Here is a 21131-nt window from a genome sequence, read left to right as displayed (position 1 = left end):
TGTCCTGAGGCTGTCTCCGTTAATAATTCACCTGACTCCTCGGTTCGCTGCCGATAAGAAGTGAATAAAAATCATGCCAAATAGTTGTGCAAGAATTGAGAGGTACTATGAATAATTTTTCAAAATGGAATCTAATGAGGGCAGAAGAGCTGGTGGCACCACGGCTGTCTTCAGAAGCGTTACCCAAGCTTCGTCACAGGTCCTTGTAACCGCTGGCACCTTCTTCCTGTGACAGGCGCGGGATCTCTGGGATCAGTGCCTTGGGTCAGAGTTAATTAGAGAGGAGTGCTGCATCGAGCCGCTGACAACGTCTGCTACATTTTTTGGGTTTTAAATAGCCTCCTGTCGGAGTTAGTGGCCGTGCACGGCCTTGTTCTACTTTAAAAAGCTTTAAAGTAAAGCAAGTAGCTTTTTGGTTTAAAGCTTTTTACTTTAAAGCTTGACTTTACCCTTTCTGTAATAGAATTTGAAAAGTATGTGTGTTGATAAGAAAAAAACCAAAAAACAACCACCCTCTTTAAGCAGAGCTGACTCCAAATAGTGCCTGTCACGACTTATCAGCAGTTGAGCCTGGGAAAGCTTTCATGGCTCTGTGTTCACCTGCCTTTTGGTGCTGCAAAACTTGGGTGGTGACTGCCACGAGGGACCACTTTAAATGTATTCCAACAACTGAGATGTTTGTAAATGTTGGTTCTGGGCAGATTATATAGAGTAGAGCTTACTCAGCAGGGCTGCGTGCTCCCTGGGGTCCTGCAGTCGTATCTGATCTGAGAATAATACACCTAAAAAGGCTCTGTGGCCCTTAGAGAAAGAGAATTGGTTTATTTCTGCTTTCTTCTGTTATCCTATGATCATGAGAAAAGCCTTCCCCACTTAAGAAAAATAATATCCTCCAGAAAAGTTTTATGATGATAAAAGGCCTTTATTCAGTTTGCCACCTCTGTTCACCGGCGTTAGGTAGTGAACTGGTCATGACAGCTGACATTCAGTGTGATACCTAAATTTCAGAAGTGTTCGAGCAGATGCAAGAGAGAGTCTGCAGCAGTCTCTTTTCAGAAGATGATGTACAGCAGGAAAGATTATGTTCCCATTAATTTTTATAAGGTTCTTGTGGAAAATTAGGTGTTGTTTGGATCAGGCTGATGTTTGCTCAGTGAAGATGTGGCCACGTGCGTTTAGAGCAACCGACCTCTGAAAATTCAGCTGGTGAGTCTGTAGTTTTAGACTAAATTTGAGACCTCCTAACTGCGGGTGCAAGCTAGGTGTTTTGCCCTGTGTGTGATGCCTTGTATGCTGTGGATAAATGTGCATCTAGTTGTAGCCATTTGCCACCCTCTTGGCTAATTGTAGTCCCATATCACACACCACTCAGAGAGGTGTCTGGGAGAGGGTGGTGTAAAGGAGAAATGGGTGGCAATATGCTTTATGCAGATTGTGATTACCTGTGTTGGGAGACTTGCAGACAGGAACCCATCATCTTCGGTAGTCAGATGTGCAAGTCAGATCAAATGGCTGACTAATTTTTTAGTCACTGATGCTTGGAAATGCAAGGTCCTCTGGTTCAGGGCAGAACTCTCCTCCTTCAGGGGTCTGCCTGGCCTCCTGTGCAGCTGCCAGCCAGCAGCTTTGCATGCTCTCACGTGAACTACTTGGGACCTGAAATACCTGAAGGGTGGTATACCTTGGCTGGGCCCTGTGCCAGGGCAATATGCTGTAGCTGTATTTGCTATACCTGTAATTCATTTAGGATGGACGCATAGCTTAGACCATGGAGGAGCAAAATAATTAATAGAATCATAGAATAATTTTAGGTTGGAAGAGACCTATGGAGATCTCTGGTCTGACCCCACTTCCAAGCAGGGCCAGTTTAGGTCAGGTTGCTCAGGCATTTTCTGGTTGAGTCTCAGATAACTCCAAGGATGGAGTTTCACAAATTCTTGGGGTCCCTGTTCCAGTATTTGACAGCACTTGTGGTGGAAAAAAAAATTTCTAATGTCTTATTGGAATTTCCCTTATTCCAGCTTGTGTCCATTGCCTCTTGTCCTTTCACTTTCCACCTAATGCTAGTGAAGGCTGCATATACATTTTGATTTTGGTCAGAGTGCCCTTATCTCTGGGTGGGGGTGGTTATTCACACTCTTGGTGTAGCTATGGCCGCTTATTTTTTTTGTGTGAGACCAAACCCTTACAGCCTCAGAGGCAGGTGAACGTGCTACTTCTGTTTGCAAGGGCTGGAGATGAAGGGCAACACAAGGAAGGGTCTCACTTGGTAGCGTAGGTTATTTTGTGGTAAGGACCTCGGCAACCTCCATACAGACTGGGTGTTTTGAGGGTGGATGTCTCAAAATATTTCTGGAATAAAATATTGTTGAGCCAATATGCTAAGTCCTTGCTAGGGCAGAGAAGGAAAATGACGTCTTACCCATAGACTCTTTGTGGTCCTTTAATTTGCTGAGAGAGTGACTCCAAGCGTAGCTGTAAGCCCAGGAGATTTTGCTGTGGTTGGGGTGAGTTGGTACTGTGTTCGGGGAGCCCCCTTGATGATGCTGCTGTTTTCAATGCAAAAACTTGCCGTAATGGAGCATATCCCTTCGTGTCATGTTTGCTGTGGTTTTGCGTGTTGGGCTCTGCCCCAGGTTTTCCGGCGCCTGTGATTACTTTTCTTTCCATTTTTCCCTGTCGCTGGGCAGCGGGGACTCCGCAGGCAGAGGACAGCTGAACTCTTCTCTCTGGGACTGCCTTTCATGATCTGTGCACATCGGTCTCTCCTCTTTGGGAGGGGAGGAGAGTTCCTCGCCCTCTCCAGGATGCTCCAGTAAGAGCTGGTGGGAGGGGAGGGAGTTCTGACTGCACCGAAAATGTCATGAAAAAAAAAGCAACTGACAGAAGAGAGAACTTGTCCTCAGATTCCTGCTTTTTTCAGCAGCGTAAACTAAGTCTCTGCAAGTGCTGTGGGAGCTGGCAGGAGGCAGAAATGAAGTTCAGAGGCGCAGTAAGTTTTATTAAACAGTTTTGGTGGTTTTGCAGCTTTCAGATGTGTTTCTAGTCTGAGAAGAGGGGAGAGAAATTTTCAGTGTTTCAGCCGGAAAGTGAAACGCTTCAGCCTGCTTTGCGAAAGACCATTTCATTGGAAAGTGATGGGAAGGGGTTGAAATAGGAAAAAACCCCCCAGAAGATACATGTTTTGAGGAGGAAGCCAAGGTGGGAGTTGAGAAAGTGGGAAGAGAGGGGGAAAGCCGTGCTCTGCTTTAGGGGAAAGGAAGGGTGGAGCTTTTGCTTGGGTGGAAGGGGCATGAGGATATGAATGTACAGTGCTCGTCTCTACTTGCGTCCTTCCCAGGGACCTGGGCTGCTTGCTCTGTGACTACCACGCTGGGGAACAGCAGGAAATACCTGCTTCAGGACTCGCTGCCATTCGGTTCCTCCAGGGTGTATTTACTTTAGCAAAACTTTGTCCGTATTTTAGCAGTAACCACAAAGCTTGAGTCTGCGTACTGCATTGCAGGACAACCACCTGGAGTTTAGGAGAATGAATGTGTGGCGAAAGATTACAAAAGCTATGATCGGTACCTGGAAAAAGAGATGAGTAAGAGAGGAGGAAAAAAAAAAATACATAGTGCCACAGAGAAGGCAGATCATGAGCTCACTTTTTCTGTGTTGTCACGTGCAAAGAGGAACATTAAGTTAAGATAAAAGTTGCCAAAAATATGCAAAAATTATTTTCATACAATGCATAATTGGGCCATGGAATTCACTGACACTCGATGATGTTGAGGTCAAGAATGAGGAAACGTTATAAAAAAGTGTATGTGGGCTTTTGACTGCGTAATAATGTTCCAGGCTTTAATTGGTAAACTGACCAAATTTAGGAAGAGGAGTGAAAACATCATGTCTGTAGATTTAAGCATTCTGACTGCTGAGGAAGAGTTAGCATGGGATTGGAGTATCTCATACCTGCTCAATCTAGAGATCCTTGCACGTTTTGCCCAGTAGTCTAGTGCTGACCACTGTCTGCAAAAGGGTCTGGGTAATGAAGGGAAGCGCAGAGCTTCTGGAGGACCTGCCTAGTCCCTCCCTGCGGCAGCGCGTTTGCAGGTGGAGATGATCGTGCTCGAGAGGCTTATGCTTGGATTTCTATTGGCATGGAGGACGGTGGAGCCAGCAGACCTCTGTACAGCAGTGGATATAGAAAAAGGTTTCTAGATGTGGTACATGAAAGTGTGATAAGCAGTGGTGTTGTCTAGGGTGGTTGCTTGATATTCCTGGAGAGAACATGTGGATGTGGAAGTGCCCTTCGCATGCCCCGGGAGTGCGCTGGAGCCCTTGTTCTGTTAGGAAAGTTTTGCTATCTTTGAAAGACATAAAGGTCTGAAATGGTTGTGTGGGGCGTGTGGAATCCAGCGGAGAAGGTGGAACATACGGTGTGGGTAAGGGCAGAGTGCTGCAAGAGTAAGAGTGCGAGAACCCCGATATGGGTAGTGAGAGAGGCGAAAGGACGTGTGCGTTTAGAGGGGAACGAGCGTTTAGAGGGAATCAGAGCGCTGTGAGTAAGGGCACAGGGGCAGCACCCCATTGCAGCAAGCTGGGAGGCAGGAGGAGCACGTGCACGCCGTGATTCCTATCTGCAGGCCAGCGTTTGAGCCTCTGCTCCCCTCTCACCTGCTCGATCTGACCGGGAAGTCAATGGCAAAGCTCACTTGGAAGGGCAGTGATCCGAGTTTTTGCTTTCTATGCCACCTGTTTGTCTTCTGACGCTACTGTGGGATGCACAGGCCTGTGGTCACAGGTAGTGCTGCTGTGTATCCTGTGATCAGCAACATCTTTTAACTAGGAACAGCTTTTGCCATCTGTTCAGGAGCAAAAATGTCAGATCCCTAAATATAGAAATTCAGTGTATTTACTTTTGCAGCCTTGGTGACCTTTCTGGTTTGCCTTGTTCATTTTTCTTACTGCTACTTTATATTTAGCTGCTTGATTAAAATATCAGCGTCCCCTCTAAGAGCTAAATATTTTTCTTCTCCTTCAAATCAGTTCTTATGAATACTTTTTTCTTTTCACTACCAATTGCTTCTCTTTTTTCCTAATTTGCCTCCCACCCCCCAAAAAAAGTAAAGTCTAGAAAAAATTATTATGTTATAAACATTGAACAAATTATATTACCTGCTTTCCATGCAAATCTCCATGGCTTTCTTTGATTTCTCGTCCATCATAACTTGCACTTCTAATTTACATTTGAGTTCCTTAGATATGGTTTCTTATTATCCTAAATGTTGCAAATGTCAAATGTCATTGATTAATATGTTGAGTCCTGATTAATTGCAGCAACATCGTCATCCTGCATTATTGTTTTTCAAAAGATTAAATTTTTGCTTTGACAGTTCTAACTCACCACGACCTACGTGCATTTAATAGATACTTAAAATAATGCACACAGTGTGATACATTGCTCACATTTCCCATTCTGCTTTGCATTTTAGGGTGGGAGATTAAATGGTTCTGTAGCTTGGAAAGTGAGGGAGGCAGAACCTGAACTTCTAGGCGGTTTGCTAGTGGGGACATAGCAAATCTTTGTGAGAGGAGCATAAGCTTGCTTACCCTTTATTTCTGATTATTTATGTTTTAATGTATTCCAGTTTTTCCCTACTTAAAATATGGAAGACTTCAAAATAAATTGTTTACAGAAGTTAGTCAAGGAAGTGGCAATTCCCTCCTTAATATCATTTTTGAATAATGTATTCTATAGTTAAATCCATTCAACATTATTTTGGGATCAGGAGGGAAGTACCAGAGAGGGAGAACCAGGTTCTGAGCATTGGCAAGTGCTCCTGGTTCCAGACGCTCCTTTGTTGGCAATGTATTGCTCTAGAAGAAGCAAGAATAAAAACTGATTCTGCTATCAAACAGTCCTTGAGTGGCAGCTGCTGACATGGTAACTTTTTTGAGCGAGTTGAAGTTGTTCCCTTTACTAGTCTGTGTCATCAGAGTTGAGATTAGGGTGGTAGAAGTTGTTGTCTGAGCTCAGGTGGCTTCCGAAAGCGCAGATAACCCCTTGTGGTGGGTTGCAGAGGATTTTTGCGTGACATGCGGAGCTGCCTCTCAGGGAACCCTCTTTCCAACCCAGCTGTAGACCAATAGAGTTTCCTGTGTCCAAAATGTGCAGCTAACTTTGTGTGGCAAAAGGGAGAAGGATCCTACGCGGCTGCACTTCAGTCTGTCAGAGATTCGCTGGCAGGCAGCAAGTGCTTGACTAAGATCCTTGGTCCAGGTCCACCTCAGTTGTTTTCATTACTGCTTTCTCCATGTAAAAGGAAAGAAGAGCTATCCCATTCTGCACCTCAGGAACTGAGGCCCTGGATAAAATAGTTGATTTTTGTCTGCTCTGCTGTCTAGCCCATGCCGTGTCCAAACCCTTTCCCAGGCTGTAGAGTGGAGCAGAAATCAGAGGAAACTTTTTTTCCTTCCTGCATCTTTGGCATGACAGCAAAGAATGTCATACTATCCAGGAGACAAATGCGTTTTAACTGCCACCTCCCCACAAGAAGTTCATTCTTGGTTCAGACTTCTTATTGTCTTCCAGAATCTAATCTGAATTTCCCTTCCCACTCACATTTGCTTTTTGCCTGTTCTTCCGTTCCTGGCTGTGTAACTATTTCTGGAACCCACAGATCAATCATCATTTGCTTGATACCGAGATAAAGATGCCTCCCTCTTCCCATATGGCACCCACTGCCTGCGGTCGTTTTAGTGCAAGGCTCCTGGTCTGCTGAATGGATACTGGCTAATTTGTAAAAATGCACTGTCAGAGGAAAAGATTAAAACATCCATTTTTAGATGGCGAAGAAGAAATCTTGTTTACGTGCTGTGACTTTTCTTTCTAAATCAGATGATTATAAAGCATCCCTGCTCCGTAGGACTTTGAGAGCTCTGGGTGCTTTCACGCGCGTCACTCACGGATGCTCCAGGAAGGAGTGAGTTGCCTGAGCTGCCAGGTGCTGCCTGTTCTCTCGGCTGTAAGCAGCGCTTGGGTGTCTGGAATTGCTGCGCCAACACTGACTGCTCAGGTGCCCCTCTGTGAGAATCAAGGCTGGGAGATGTTGGTGTAAAAGACTCCTTCCTACACACATGTTGGGCTGCCGGGTGTCGCATGGCCGTAGACCAGCCGATGGACAGAGCAGAGTGGTGGTGGAAGTTTCTTGCTCAGTTCACATCGTCCCTGAACTCCTGTGCTCGTGGCAGAGTTGCCTTCCATCTTTCCTTCATGAAAGAAAATTTCCCTGATGTGCTCAGACTGACTGACTCCAGTACTGTGGATTTTGTTGTGTGGAGCAAAAGGTCTTGGTTTTCATTTTTGAGGTGTATTGGATCTCCAAGTCCTAAGCAGAGGAGAGTATCATCCTTTAGCATTTAGCATTGTTTAAAAGAAAAATATTTATTTACACCTTCACAATAACATGTCAGAGACTTACCAGTTCAGTTTAGGAAACTCTTTGGTATAGTCTTGAGTGCTTTTGTACTCCCAGGAGCTGTTTGCAAAGGGTGTTTTCTGGTCTTGTTGACTCTGTTGTATGAATACAAAGAAAGGCTGGAACCTCAGCCAACGTAAACCTGGCTCTGCAGGCTGCATTCAGCAGCACCAATTTACACCAGCTGAAAGCCTTTCCCAAAATCTAATCATACGGAAGAAAAAGGCATGTGGAAGTAGTACTGCTTTGGTAATTGCACTGGCTTGGTCCCCACCATTCAGGAGTGATGGCTTTTCCTCTCCTGGCAGTGAGCCACTGTTGTGCTGACGGCTCTGGAGAAGAGATTAAAAGCAAAGAGTGGGTTAAAATAGTGTGGGAATGAGTCCCTTGGAACCATACCTCGGGTTGGGTTTGAGAAACACAGTGGCAAAAGTCAGCTTGTACTCTCAGGCAGGAGTGACCATCAGGACAGTGATTTTAGTAAGGGATAAAAGGCCAGTTTGAGAGAAGGCATGGGCGCTCCTAAGCCCACAGGCACCAAGATCAGATGGAGATTGCTCAGATTTTTGCAATTCCCTGTTTGCAGCCTGGGCTGGGTGTGGTGTTCTATGATATATCCTACAAAGGCTGGGATTCTTAGCCTGGTCCACCTTTTGTTTCCTGTAGGCAGGGTGAAGTTGCACATGGCTGAGCTAACCTAGCTGCCTGTTACTGTCAGGAGGGCACCTGTGCTCCCTTTTCTCCTTGCTCTGGGTCTGACGCTTGCCTTGATCCCATGGTAACGGGATTCCGCTCGCTGTGGTGACAGAAAACTACCAGCTGCTTTCCTCCTGGTCGTCGTTTTACTGGCTTAGTGAGTTGCCTTGGTTCAGCTGAGACAGGTAGCTGCTCCTGTGAGCACGTGCCAGGGAGGCAAAGTCCGAAGGAGGGAGATGCGCTCCGGTTTGGTGGTGCTGAGCCGTTAGACTGCACCGAACTTGTCTCTTAGGTGGGTGCTTCACAAGTGCTTAAAAACAGCAGAAGCTGGCCCTGCTGCTGGAACGCTTTCCACTGCCGGTCCCAGTCTTGTGTTGCTGTATCTGTTGGCCATTGCGAGTGAGTATGTGTGGAACCAGTGTGGGAAAATGACCTAAATTAATTAAAAAATAAAAAATCTGAGTTAGTTTTAATCCATGTCAGATTTCCAGTCAAGCTTATTGCACAAGCACTAGAGCCAGCGCAAGCCAAAGGCCGCAGCTGCGCAGAGGGCAGATGGGACGGCCCTTTCGCCTGTGTTCTCCCCGTCAGAACATCTCGCCTACCACTGTACTCTCTTAGCAGCTTCAAGGAAAAGTGATTTTTCACACGGAAGAGTCTGATCAGGCCCTCGCAGCCTATGTTCTCCTAATTATCTGGAATACGTACTCCCTGCCACAGGGCTTTCAGAGTTGTCCAGGCTGATCTCTGGCATAGCGCAGAGCAGGGGGGGTTGTAAGTGAGCTGTACGTCAGCCGGAGGCGTTTTGGCAGAGATAAATCTGTCCGCTGCAGAGATGCTCAGGGAGCCAGTCTTGTCCATAGGCAAACTGCTTTAATGGTTAATTAGCTTCACTGTAACATATTTAACCCCACAGACTGGGTTTTCTAGCATTAATTTACAGCCACCGGATTTGATGTCTGCCTGCTAACATAAAATAACTAACATTTGAGTTTATTCAGTGCTTTACTGTCATACTCATTCAGTAGGAAGTATGGTCATCACTGTAATTATTTTTTTCTAAATAGTGTCCTTTTTCACCACTTTCTTCCTTCTGCATTACCGTTCTATTTCTGTTTTCCAAAAAGGATTTATTTTCACCTCCTTTTACATTGCATCTGTTTAAGTTATTGGCAGTCAAATAGTTAATGTTGACATTTTAAGTTGGTGGTAGATTTGGACATAAGCAATAAAGCAAATGAGCAAATCCTGGCACAGAAGCGCATATTGCTCAGCTGTGGTTTATGACTGACGTTTATATTTGCATTGAACTTAGGCTTGGGAGGGTACAACACTGGGATTGAAGTTTATATTCTGGAGAATCTGACTGCATCACGTCATCTGGGTAACCTGGTCGCATTTATTTCTTGCTGAGAAGCTGCATTTAGTTTTGTTGTTGTTGTTTTTTTAAACTGACTGAAAATTTCAGGTAGTTATTCTGTTCTCATGGAGAGAGGTTGGAGTTGACTGAGAAGAGAAGAGCGTGGAGGAAACTGAAAGCTGCTTAGCCTTAAATGCCTGTCCCAGGGGAGGCGGCCCAAGTGCAATTTGCTGTGTTGCAAGTAGGACGAATTGCTGGATGGGTACAGCTGGGGTCAGCTTGTCCTGAGCTGGAGGGAGTGGCTGATCAAAGAGCTGCTGAAACTGCTGAGTGACATTTTCTGTGAAAGTCTTTAGGATTATAAAAACTTGGATTAACTCTGTGAGGGTGGAAATTTCTCCTCAGTTGCTTTTGAGGCAGCTGTGTTTTAAAACTGTATTCATAAACTTACCCACTTGAAAACTAGTTATTTTCTGTTGGTTTTGCCTTTGTTCCCATTACCTTGTCTAAAACCTGCTCCAGGATTGCACTGCTCTGATAGAAGGATTCTGCTTTCTAGGCAGAGTTTATTTGTATGTGATTTATCTCGATTTCCTTTGCCAGGGTTGTCCTTTATCTCACCACCGTTCTGCTCCAGCGCTTATCCCTTTCCTCTCCACCTTGGCAAAGAGGGTAGAAGAAGCCAACAGCGTTTTGCTGCAGGTGTGGAGGAATTGGCTTGGAACGTTTGGGGCATTTTATAAAGATTGCTGATGAAAGTATCTGCAGAATTGCTTCCAGACTGAATCTTTCAAAGCTGAGAAATCAGGCCTTCCAGACCATGAGACTAATTTGAAAAAAATAAAGGGAAATTAAAATGATATTTCTTTGTGGTGTTTGAGCCATTAGAGTGGATCTGGATTTGAGATTTCATAGTAGCAAATTGTAGGAATTAATTTTTCTTTCTGAAAGCTGCTAGTTTCATGCAGTGACTTACACCCAGGTGCTGGGCTTGCAGGGAGGAAGCCAGTGATAACTTGCACAAATAGGGAAAACTATATTGGTAAATGATTGATAAGTCTAAACAACAGCAGACTGAGGGAATATGCACCCATATGGGCCCAAATTTATACTTCAGTGGGACTTGCCTTTATTACTACTTAACAAAACTTCTAAATTTTCTTCTGACCAAGGTTGTTTTTATTTTTTTTTCCCTGCACGCCATCAGTCCCTGTGCTCTGACCACTATTATATCTTGAGAAGGAGCAGAAAGGAACTACCTGACAACGTGAGTCAGCAAAAATCATCTACATCATTGTGCAGGGTTTTGGGGCTGGACGACAGCGTTGCATCAGGGGTCCGGCATTCCCGGTTTGTAACACTAATACAGGAGAGGGTGCCTGGCTATTGCTATTAGTGCGTGAGCCCATTTAGGCACAAGCTCCAGTGGTGTTTGTGCGAGTGATGGCAACATCCCAGAATATAATGATGGATTCTCTGAAATGCATTAGTGCTTTAGGGAAATGACTTAGGAGAAGGGTGCTTGCTGCGAGGAGTTTGCAGAGTAAGAAGGCTTAAAGAATATGATAAGGAGATGCAGACAGATGTGAGGCGAATGCTTTAATACGTTGTGTCTCCTGTCTCTGATTTCTATAGTGTCTCTTGTCCTCTGTGCCTTGTACATCATCTGTCCGCTGGGGAGAAATTTTCCCTGCAAGTAATGACTGAGTCACTTGGTGCACATTTCCTCTCCCTGTTTTAGTACATGAGGTTGAGTGAAGTAAGAAGTCAGCAGACTCGTGTGTTTCCAAAGATGGTTGTGTCTGAACCACATCACGTTGAAAGTGTAACCTTTAGAAGAGGGTCAGGGAATAGAAGTCTCTTGATGCGTGGGTTAGATGTCAGTGTCACAGTCTAAATTCATAATGGTGGCATGGGATGCAGAAGTGCCCATTTCTCGTTAGTTCTGAATTTTCCCAGAATTTTCCCATTGGGTATCTTGCTAAAGCTTTTAAATTGGTCAGCAGCGTGAAGCTGTTTGCTCATGAGATGATGAATCATTAGTCATAAAAGATTCCTTACCTCAAAATGACTTCCCATTAAGAAATGAGAGAGAAAAGCAGAGAGGAGAATGCGTTGCGGTCTCACTCCTGCTAAAGGATGCCTGGGAAAGGAAATCCAAGTTTTACTCTCTTTATGAAATGCTTGTTTGATTGATTGATTTAAAGTTATTGGAAACTTAGCAATAGCTTTTCCCCACTGCTGGCTTGTTTTCCATCAAAGCAATTAGTATAAACCAATTGATAAAGTGTATACATTGACCAGCGTTTTCAACAGTGGTGGAGTTGCTCTAGTATCCTCTCCTACTTATAGGTGGTCCATGGGTAATTGTGGATAATGGTTCTTGTGGACTTGGTGAGCTGTGTCCAAACCCGCCAATATCCCAACCTTCCTCTGCTCTGGTTGCAGGGAGCGGGGACTAACGGCATTCGGCTGACCATGGAGAGCGCGCTGACGGCCCGCGACCGTGTCGGGGTGCAGGATTTTGTCCTGCTTGAGAACTTCACCAGCGAAGCAGCATTTATTGAAAACCTGCGTAAGCGCTTCAAGGAGAATCTGATCTATGTGAGTAGCAGAGTGACAGAAGTCAAAGTCTTCATCAGTGACCTGAATTTGGGTGTCTGCTGCAGAAGACGTACCGTAGCTTTGCTCTGCAGCTGGATCTGGAGACGCTGGTATCGGGGTTAATAGACCGTGGTTGCTTGTGTCAGAGCTCGCCTGGGATGCTGTCATGTTAACAGATGTAGGGACTCACTTGCAGTGCTCCAGTTGAGGCCTACTGGCATTTACAGGTCTTGCCAGCACTGAAAATCCAACTCGCACCACATTCTTCCATTTCACAAATTCACTCTCTAGTGGGCTTTCAGCAACCCCAGACTTGAACTTGGCCCCAAATGGCGCATCAGAAATAGTCCAGTGTTCTTGCGTGTTAAAACTGTAAGTGCTGTTTTTTTCCAACAAGGATGACGTGTCTAGTGTAACTCCTGCAATGTTATTCTCGCTGTGCTAAGGGCTCACTTCTGCAGCACCCTTGGAAACCCTCAGTAGCACCCCCAGCACACCACCGCAGGCAGCCCTTGTCAGCAACATACAGCCTTCAGAGCAGCCTGGGCTTGGGAGAACCTGCTGCCAGACCTTCTGTAACCTCTCCACTTCATGTTCTCTTTTTCAGACATACATTGGCTCAGTTCTGGTGTCTGTTAATCCATACAAGGAGCTGGAAATCTACACTAAACAGAACATGGAGCGATACCGCGGTGTCAGCTTCTATGAAGTTTCTCCTCACCTGTGAGTGGCCTGTGGGTAAACTGTGCCATTGGTGCCCTTCCCACGGAGGCGTGTGCAATAATGACATGTGAAAACAAGCAAATAGGACTTTTCCTTGTCCCAGACGCAGCACTAAAAATCACAGAGATACAAAGGATCCTGCGGAGGGTGTGGTGCGCGGCTCTTTCTATTCCTGTGCCTCTCTCCAAAGAGGATGAGTTGTCTTTGCAAGAGCAGTATTTGGAAAGGGAGGTGGTTCCTTCCTGGCTGGAGGAACAGAGCTGCTTACCCAGCCCTGGCAGGACAGGAGTTCATTGTTCCAGGGTTACTTGGGGTCTGCATGTCCGGGCTGTGAGTTTCCCCTGCTGCTACATCGCTCATTCAGCGTAGGGCTAACTAGGGGAAAGAGTGTGTCTGTATGCGTGGTGGTTTCTTTCCTACCTCTGCTGTTACTGCCTGACCAATATTTATCTGGTATTTCCCTTGTTGCTAAGATACCGTCAGCCTGTTGGAACAAGGAATGTATTTATTTACATGGTCTGGCCTGGTGAGCGTTCCCAATTTCACATTTAAAAAAAAAAAAAAAAAGTTTGAGGTTTAAAGTTATTTTTGAAAGCGTTTGAATTTTTTTGTCAGACTGAAAGAGAAAGATGACTGAGAACGGAGGATATTTGGCTCCAAAATGTTTTCTTTCAGGACCAAGGGCCAAATGCTGAGCACCTCTTGGAGACTTCTTTGTGGGTGTTGGTTTTTTTTTTTAAGAGGTCTTGGAAGAGTAAGTGATATTATTTTTGAGTGAACTATTCGGATTATTTCTTATTACTGGCATGTAGCCCAGGAGAGTAAGCAAAACAGAATGCGCTGCAAGCACAGCGAGGGAGAGAAACACCATTACTTGGGACAGCCTGAACACTTGAAGTTGTATTTGTTGTGATAAAAATGTGACTTTTTTGTAGTAATTCAGGCGTTTTGTGTGGACCTAAATGGGACGATTAAACCGGAAAAACCCTTCACTCAAACCTGCTTCTCCCTTTGCTGTAGACGTGTTGAGACATCGTGTCTATGTGCAGGTGCCCCAGCTAAGAGATCTGCCCCAAGACAGCAACTGGCAGCGCCGTGCATCGGCACCAGGCGGTTGCTGGCGGGGCAGCCGGGAGGGCGCAGGGGCGGCAGCTCCGGCCGCGGGCTGTCCAGCCTCGCCCCAGCCCTCACCCCGCTGCCAACTCGCACCTGCAAATGCCTGTTGCCGCATGGGTTCCCTTCAGTCCTGCCTGCCAGGCAGAGACCTGGCCTGGGCGCAGTCGCTTCTGCCTGCGAGCAGGGCACTTGCAAGGGCTGCTTTGTCCTTAGGTGAGAGTTTTGTGGACTCTGGAAAAGTTGGGACTGCGGCTGCCTTTTTATTAGTGTGCAGTAGGACTGAGCGTGATGGCAGTGCCCACGTGTCACATGAAATGCTAAGCGCCTCTGCTTTAAGTCCTGCATGCGCTACGCAAAGTGACTGAAATCACAGAGTAGCTGATTATTTCTTAGGCTGTTCTCTTTATTGGTTTAACTAGTCCCCTAAGAAATTGTAAAATGTGCAGCTCATAAGTAAACCCTTGAGAACTGCAGTACCAAATACCAGTGCTGCTCCAACAGGGAAAACAGTATTTTTAACTGTTTTTATAATTCTATTAAAAAACACTACATTTTTTGATGATTTATGCATTTAAAAGTATTCTGAGGAGCACTGAAATGCTCTGTAGTGTAGTACTCTGTGCTTCTCCTTTTACAGTATTTCACATGCCTTTTTTCCTCTTTCTTTTATTCTAAACTGATTCTAGAAAGCCAAAATACTTCAAGATTGCTATTCCAGTGTCAAAGTAGTGTAAGGCTAGGCCTGAGAGCTGAGTTCTCTCGGAAGTGCGTCACACATAGCCAGTCAAAGAAGAAAAGCACTCCTACAGGCTGGAAACCCAGCATCATTCCCCGAGCAATCTGTCACATCCTGTCCTATTTATAGCCGGCCAGGGGGTTCGGAGATGGTGACTACAAATGGGACCATAAACGTCTTGAAGTAAAGTGGTTCTGTATGCGGGATGCCTGACTGCTAGCCTTCTGCTTGAACTTACAGTGCTGTAAAACCACCCAATAAAGGCATGCAGTCTAGAGGCAGTTTTTAAGATTTAAATTAAATTTACATTTATTCAGCTGTTTTCAAAATACTCTGGAGACAGAATTTGGATGGGAAAAGGAGGACTTGATGAATTTAGTGGGGTAAGCGTGCAGTTGTGTTGCTAGGTAGCTCATTGGTGTTGCCTTAGCACCAAATATTAATAGACTCGAGAAGGCCACGGCTGTTATTTTGGTGTGATTATTTCTAATTAATTTCATAGCGTGAGAGTTTAAAAAAAAGGGGGGGGGGGCAAAAAAAGTGCAAAGCTACTAAAAGATTGTCAAGTGTGTGGAGACAGGGTATCTGCTTGATCACCACATGTAAGACAGCTGAAAATACTGTTGTGGAGGTCTCATATGAGTGCACTGTGAAGGGCTAATGCTGCACTTTTCTCCTACCCTCTTCCATTGCACCTGTCTGGTCCTGTTCCTCTCCCTCTGCACACAGTTGCCACCATGGTCAGACCCATCCTCCCTCTCTCTGGTGTTGTAAAAGCATGTCTGATTCTGGGTATAAGATCCTGCCTGGTCTATCGCGGGGAGAAAAAGAGAGGAGAAAGAAAAAGCAGCATAGGAAGCAGGGGTCGGGGCCAGCACCGATAAACCCTGGCTGTGTGCAGGCAGGAGGAGCCATCTGGTGTTTTGGGTAGTGTCTGGCCTGAGCTGGATGGTAGCTGGAGTAGCCTGCGGGATGCTTACCAGTCTGCGCCGGCTCACCCCTTTCTTTCTACAATCCGAGAGAAGCTGCGAGAGGTTGGGCTACACGGGAGCCACCCAGATAGCAAAGTGCAGTTGTGACCTCCTGCGTGTGTCATCACTTAGAAGATAAGCTAGAATAAAGATTGATGGAAAACAAGATATTTCCTGAATGTAAAATGTTTTTGTCCCACGGGACCAATGTTGAGAGATCAGGTATATTTAGAAAAGTAAGGTTATCTGCACTGTTTAGTCTTCTGCAGAAACTCTTCTCATCAGACAGTGTCAAAAGAACAGTTTTTAAAGCAATTTGATAGATTTGTGCTATCACCCAGCACAAACTTGACTTGGTGGTTAAGATGTTTATAGAGATGTCAGCAATCTCACGTGTCCTTACCAGCGTGCAGAAGCAATGCGCTCTTACCCAGCCCATGGACGCAGACTTCTGCTTGAGCTGTCTCTGCTAGGAGTTCACACTGTGGGGTAGCCTTAGCTGAGGAGTCTCTGGCCATCGCTTGTGGAACCAAGCTAATGCCTGGTTATCGTTGTCCCTTAGCTACGCTATTGCAGACAATTCGTACCGCTCCCTGCGCACGGAGAGGAAGGACCAGTGTATTCTGATCTCTGGGGAGAGCGGGGCTGGCAAAACAGAGGCCACTAAGAAGATCCTGCAGTACTACGCCGTGACCTGCCCAGCCAGCCAGCAGGTCGAAACCGTGAAGGACCGCCTGTTACAATCCAATCCCGTCCTGGAGGTAACTCGAGAGCCTCCCGCACTGAAACCTGACATCCAGTCCCACCAGCAGCGCTCGCGTTTTCCAGCTGAGGAGGTGGGGGCAGCTGGACCCCCTGGGCATGGCGCAGGGGGCTGTGCGGAGCGGGTTGTGTGTCTGGGAACAGACAGTCTGGGCTGCGCGAAGGGCAATCCCGGCCTGCTTCCAAGCCAAAGAAATGGCCGTCTGCAGCTGAGCTCGCGCGGCCCCTTCCAGTCCCCCCGGAGCAGTTCTGGCGTGGGCAGGCTGCAGGGAGACAGGCGCTGGCGTGGGAAGCGTCCTGGCGCGCTGCGTGAGCTCGCGAAGCCAGAAGCAGACGCGTCCGCTGGTTGTCCTCTGATAAATGCATTTGTGGGTGCATTTTCTAGTGCTGTGGTGTCCTCTAGTGTCCACCCCCGGGCTGCCTTTGTAGCCCCTTGATATTTCCACTCCGTGCTGAGTGTGCGCTCCGGTGAGGGAACGCCTGGCGGGCCTGGGCCTGTTGGGTAGAGCCTGCTGCGAGCGGAGCTGCAGGTCGCTGCGAGCAAGTAGCTGTGATGGAAGAGGGCTGTCAGACGTGACATACGTTGTCAGCAGTGAACTGGCATTAGAATAAGCTTGCTGGGAGAGTGGGATTGTTTTCAGAGGCACGCTCCATCTGCGGTGCTTGCACTGGGCGTAAAGATCAGCATTGGAATTTGGGTAGCAATCAGTTTCCTTCGTGGTTTCCCTTGCAAAAAGGACAAACCTACTGGCAGCCTCACTAAAGTGTCATAAATAATCTTATTTGATACTTATTTATTTTTCTCTCTAATCATTTTCATTTCAGGCCTTTGGAAATGCAAAAACCCTTCGGAATGACAACTCCAGCCGATTTGGGAAATATATGGATGTGCAGTTTGATTACAGGGTAACTTAAAATCGGTTTTGTACTTCAGAACTGGTCCTGGTCATAGCAGGTCTCTGTTGCCTGTGCTTTGTTGTACTGATGTATGCGTGGAGTGATTGTTTTGCATTCCCTTGATGACAGTGCAAGCAGCGTGTACGGTAGCAAAGTTTAGTTCCAAAGGATTTTATAGAACACACTTCCCTTTCTTTCTTCCCTCATTTCTCTATATAAGGAGACAGATTAAATCAACTTATTTCTAGGGTATATGTACACCATGGATACTCCCAAACTAAATCCATGTAAGCCAGCTGTGATCCGAAGGTAATCTCTGTCCTGTGTAACTGTGCGTAGTGCTTGTTCCGATTCTGATCCAAATTGCCCCACGCTGTGAAGGTGAACAGAGTGCAAGAACCGAGTAGCTTGGCATATTGCAGTCGTTTAAACATCTCGCTGTGTAATTCCTCCCCACTCAGTTTTGTTGCTTTTCCTTTGTGTTGAATTCCTTCTGAGAAGGAATTTTACACAAGTCAGGATCCCATGCAGTACGTGCTGTAGCCGTGCTCTGCATGTTATTGTCACTTGATAGCTCATTTTGCATACAATTCAAAACTCAAATTGCCACGCTGTTTTAGCTGAGAGAGAGATCGTGACACAAAACGACAATTTTCTGTCTTTCAGTAGGCTATCATTTTGTATCTTGTTTGTCTTTGAATAGACCACCAAGAAGCAGAAATATTTTCCTCTATGCTGATGAACTGTTTCACTGTATCTGGTTTGATTTAGGGGGCTCCGGTCGGGGGCCACATCTTGAACTACCTCCTGGAGAAGTCCCGAGTCGTGCACCAGAATCACGGAGAGAGGAACTTCCACATTTTCTACCAGCTGCTAGAAGGGGGGGAGGAGGACTTGCTGCGAAGGCTGGGCCTCGAGAAGAACCCACAACAGTATCACTATTTAGTAAAGGTGTGCATTGACTAGTAATTCTTATAATAATGTTATAGCCAATGTAGTCTCAGTTGACTTTGTCATTTCCTTCCCTCGCTTCAAAAATAACAGAAATGACTGCAATGAAAAGAAACACATGGCAGAAGTGCATTGTGTATGAGTGATATATCTTTGACAATTATTTACTTATTTATCACACTGTGTCTTTTTAGGGTCACTGTGCAAGGGTCAGTTCCATAAATGATAAAAACGACTGGAAGATTGTGCGAAGAGCCCTGTCCATTATAAGCTTCAATGACAACGAGGTGGAGGTAAGAAGTGTTAAACAGCAGAGCTGATTTTTGTACACTTAAGGAATTTTTCTGCTTTAATTTGTTATTTCTGACCAAAGGCAGCCTTCAGAATGAATGTATTCTCTGGAAAAATCCTGGAAAAAAATACAAAATGTTTTCTCAAAATGTTAATTAACACACAAATCTCACTGCCTTTTCTTGCTGTGCGTTCATTTCATCATCCTGGTTTCTGACTGTTGCTTCCATCCTAGGATTTACTGAGCATTGTGGCTAGCGTACTGCATCTGGGGAACGTGCAGTTTGCTGCTGATGAGCAAGGAAATGCTCAGGTCACTACGGAGAATCAGATTAAATACCTGGCAAGGGTGAGTATCAACAGTTGGAGATCTGTTGCAGGAAAGATGAATTGTAGAGGTTTCCTTATTTTGAACTCGGTACCGTCATGTAATTTAGAATGTGATTCAGAAGTTTGCATAAATTTACTGTTATTTGACCTAAATAAAATACAAATATTAACATCAAAACCCTTTAATTGACAACTTCTCTATTTGCTACTTGATCCAAAACTTCAGGCAGTAGGGTGGGAATAGACCTACTCGGGAGAAGGGTTTTAGGGAAGAACCTGGTGGCTTTGCTCAGTCAGTTCGTGGTGCCAGAACAACCAAGCCAGTTTATTTGCTAGGTCCTGTCACTGCCAGGGAGGAGGTCGTGTGCGGGGGGAAGGGAAGGACTGATGCTGCAGAAGTCTTGCGGTGTGAGTGGGAAATAAAGGCTTGTTTCGCTGGACTGTGATTTTAGGAACTAGTCTTTCTGATGTCTTAAACCTATTACTAATAAATTGTATGTACTGCTTCATAAATTAATTTAGTGTTCTACTGCTTTGCAGCTGCTAGCAGTTGAGGGCTCTGTTCTTCGAGATGCATTAATCCACAAGAAGATCATAGCGAAAGGGGAAGAGGTAAGAACATGCACTGGGGCTCTGGGAGGCACACGGAATTAAATCTGGCTAGCGATACACTGTCGGCTCTCTTACCAGAAGTGAGCAGTTCGCTTCTCACTTACCAAAGGAAGTTGTCAGTGCAGGGGTCCCACCACCTGATGGTGACTTGCAGCCCGTACGGCTGGGAGACAAGAGATGTGAGCTGAGACCAGACAGGGTGCCCCTAAGTGGCTGTTTATTAACGATGAAATAGGGAAACTTAACCCCTCAGTGGAATGGCTGTTGAATGGCTTTTTTCCTCCTCCTGCATGCAGCTGATCAGTCCTCTGAACCTGGAGCAGGCAGCCTACGCAAGGGACGCGCTTGCCAAGGCGATATACGGACGCACCTTCTCCTGGCTGGTGAACAAGGTTAACAAGTCTCTTGCGTACAAGGTAAATGAACCTTTTGTTTGTTGATATCCAGCCAAGCGGGAAAGGGAGTTTCAAATCTTTTAGCTGCAAAGCAGAGAAGTGGTAAGCTCCATGCTGTACAGTGATTACTAAATTCACTTGTTTTCCATTAAGAAAAGGGTAAGGAGTAAATGCCTGGAACTGGATAGGTAAGATCCAGTGCCGGATGGTAGCTGTGAGTACCTACCAACATTTATTTTTTGCCCTATTGCAGGAAGGAGAGTTTCCAGGCTGGAGAAGCACAACAGTTCTAGGATTGCTTGATATCTATGGGTTTGAGGTTTTCCAGCACAACAGGTTTGTTTCAGTGGATGTCTCTAAATTTGGAGTAAACTCTGCATGACTTCATTATAGTGTTTTCTCTCCATTGTGAACTAAGATATTATTCCATCTCTGGTTGTCTTTATAAGAGAAAGAGATGACGTTTAAACTTCAGGAAATCAGCTGAATAACTGATAATCACAGGCCTTCTAACACCTGGGGCATCCAGCTAATACTTAGCATTTACAGCTATTCATGTTCCTGGTATTTTAAAGAGACTGTTGCCTTTTTGGGACATGCTTACGCAATAGCTTGAACTGTGCCTTTGTCCAGCTTTCGGGCACAGCAGTGGCTGTTGCGGCGTCTTTCCATGGTGGAGTGAGTAGGAAAACGCAGCTGTGAGACGGCGTATGGGACTGCATTGGAGTCTGGGACCTGCCTCTGGCAGATAGCAAGGAACTGAGACTGTCAAATTTGCAGTGTTATTGGGCCCTTCTTAAAAGCTTTTTTGTTCCTCTGTGTTCCACCCTTCATGTCTGCTTTTCCCTCCTTCTGGAAGGCTTTCATGAGATTCACTAAACTTGCTAAATTTGTATATTCAGTGTTTCACTAAATCTCTTCTATTTATCTTGATTTACACAGATACAGATTCATGCTGCTGCCCACTGATTATAGCGTCTTTTACTTGTGGTACAGTGTTAGTGATTATTTTTCTGATTTTTGTTTGCAGCTTTGAGCAATTTTGTATTAATTATTGTAATGAAAAATTGCAGCAGCTCTTCATAGAGCTCACATTAAAGTCGGAACAGGAGGAATACGAGTCGGAAGGCATAGCGGTAAGAGCCAGTCTCATCACTTCCACTGTCTCCTTTGTAGCACCTCCTGCGGGCCAGGGGACAGATTAGAAAAGGAGCTGCTAATAAT

The 21131-nt window shown here is 45.6% G+C and overlaps 1 protein-coding gene across 8 annotated transcripts in view; it reads left to right on the top strand.

Annotated features, from left to right (window-relative positions):
* MYO1C (myosin IC) overlaps window positions 1-21131 on the top strand; it is a 59112-nt gene that overhangs the window by 24636 nt on the left and 13345 nt on the right. For 4 of the 8 annotated variants that reach the window (XM_075439980.1, XM_075439982.1, XM_075439984.1 and 1 more), the window contains exons 2-12: window positions 11968-12123; window positions 12731-12846; window positions 16232-16430; window positions 17257-17337; window positions 18100-18279; window positions 18474-18572; window positions 18806-18919; window positions 19441-19512; window positions 19809-19928; window positions 20161-20243; window positions 20938-21043. In XM_075439980.1, coding sequence (XP_075296095.1) covers window positions 11968-12123; window positions 12731-12846; window positions 16232-16430; window positions 17257-17337; window positions 18100-18279; window positions 18474-18572; window positions 18806-18919; window positions 19441-19512; window positions 19809-19928; window positions 20161-20243; window positions 20938-21043 — 1326 coding nt within the window. Of the gene's footprint in view, window positions 1-2896; window positions 2993-10204; window positions 10222-10726; window positions 10787-11967; window positions 12124-12730; window positions 12847-16231; window positions 16431-17256; window positions 17338-18099; window positions 18280-18473; window positions 18573-18805; window positions 18920-19440; window positions 19513-19808; window positions 19929-20160; window positions 20244-20937; window positions 21044-21131 lie in introns of those variants that run through there. The other 4 variants (XM_009938222.2, XM_075439987.1, XM_075439986.1 and 1 more) reach the window with 4 other exon arrangements.

This window comes from Opisthocomus hoazin, chromosome 20 (genome assembly GCF_030867145.1).
Source record: "Opisthocomus hoazin isolate bOpiHoa1 chromosome 20, bOpiHoa1.hap1, whole genome shotgun sequence".
Lineage (NCBI taxonomy): Eukaryota > Metazoa > Chordata > Aves > Opisthocomiformes > Opisthocomidae > Opisthocomus > Opisthocomus hoazin.
This window is presented reverse-complemented; position numbering and strand designations above follow the sequence as displayed.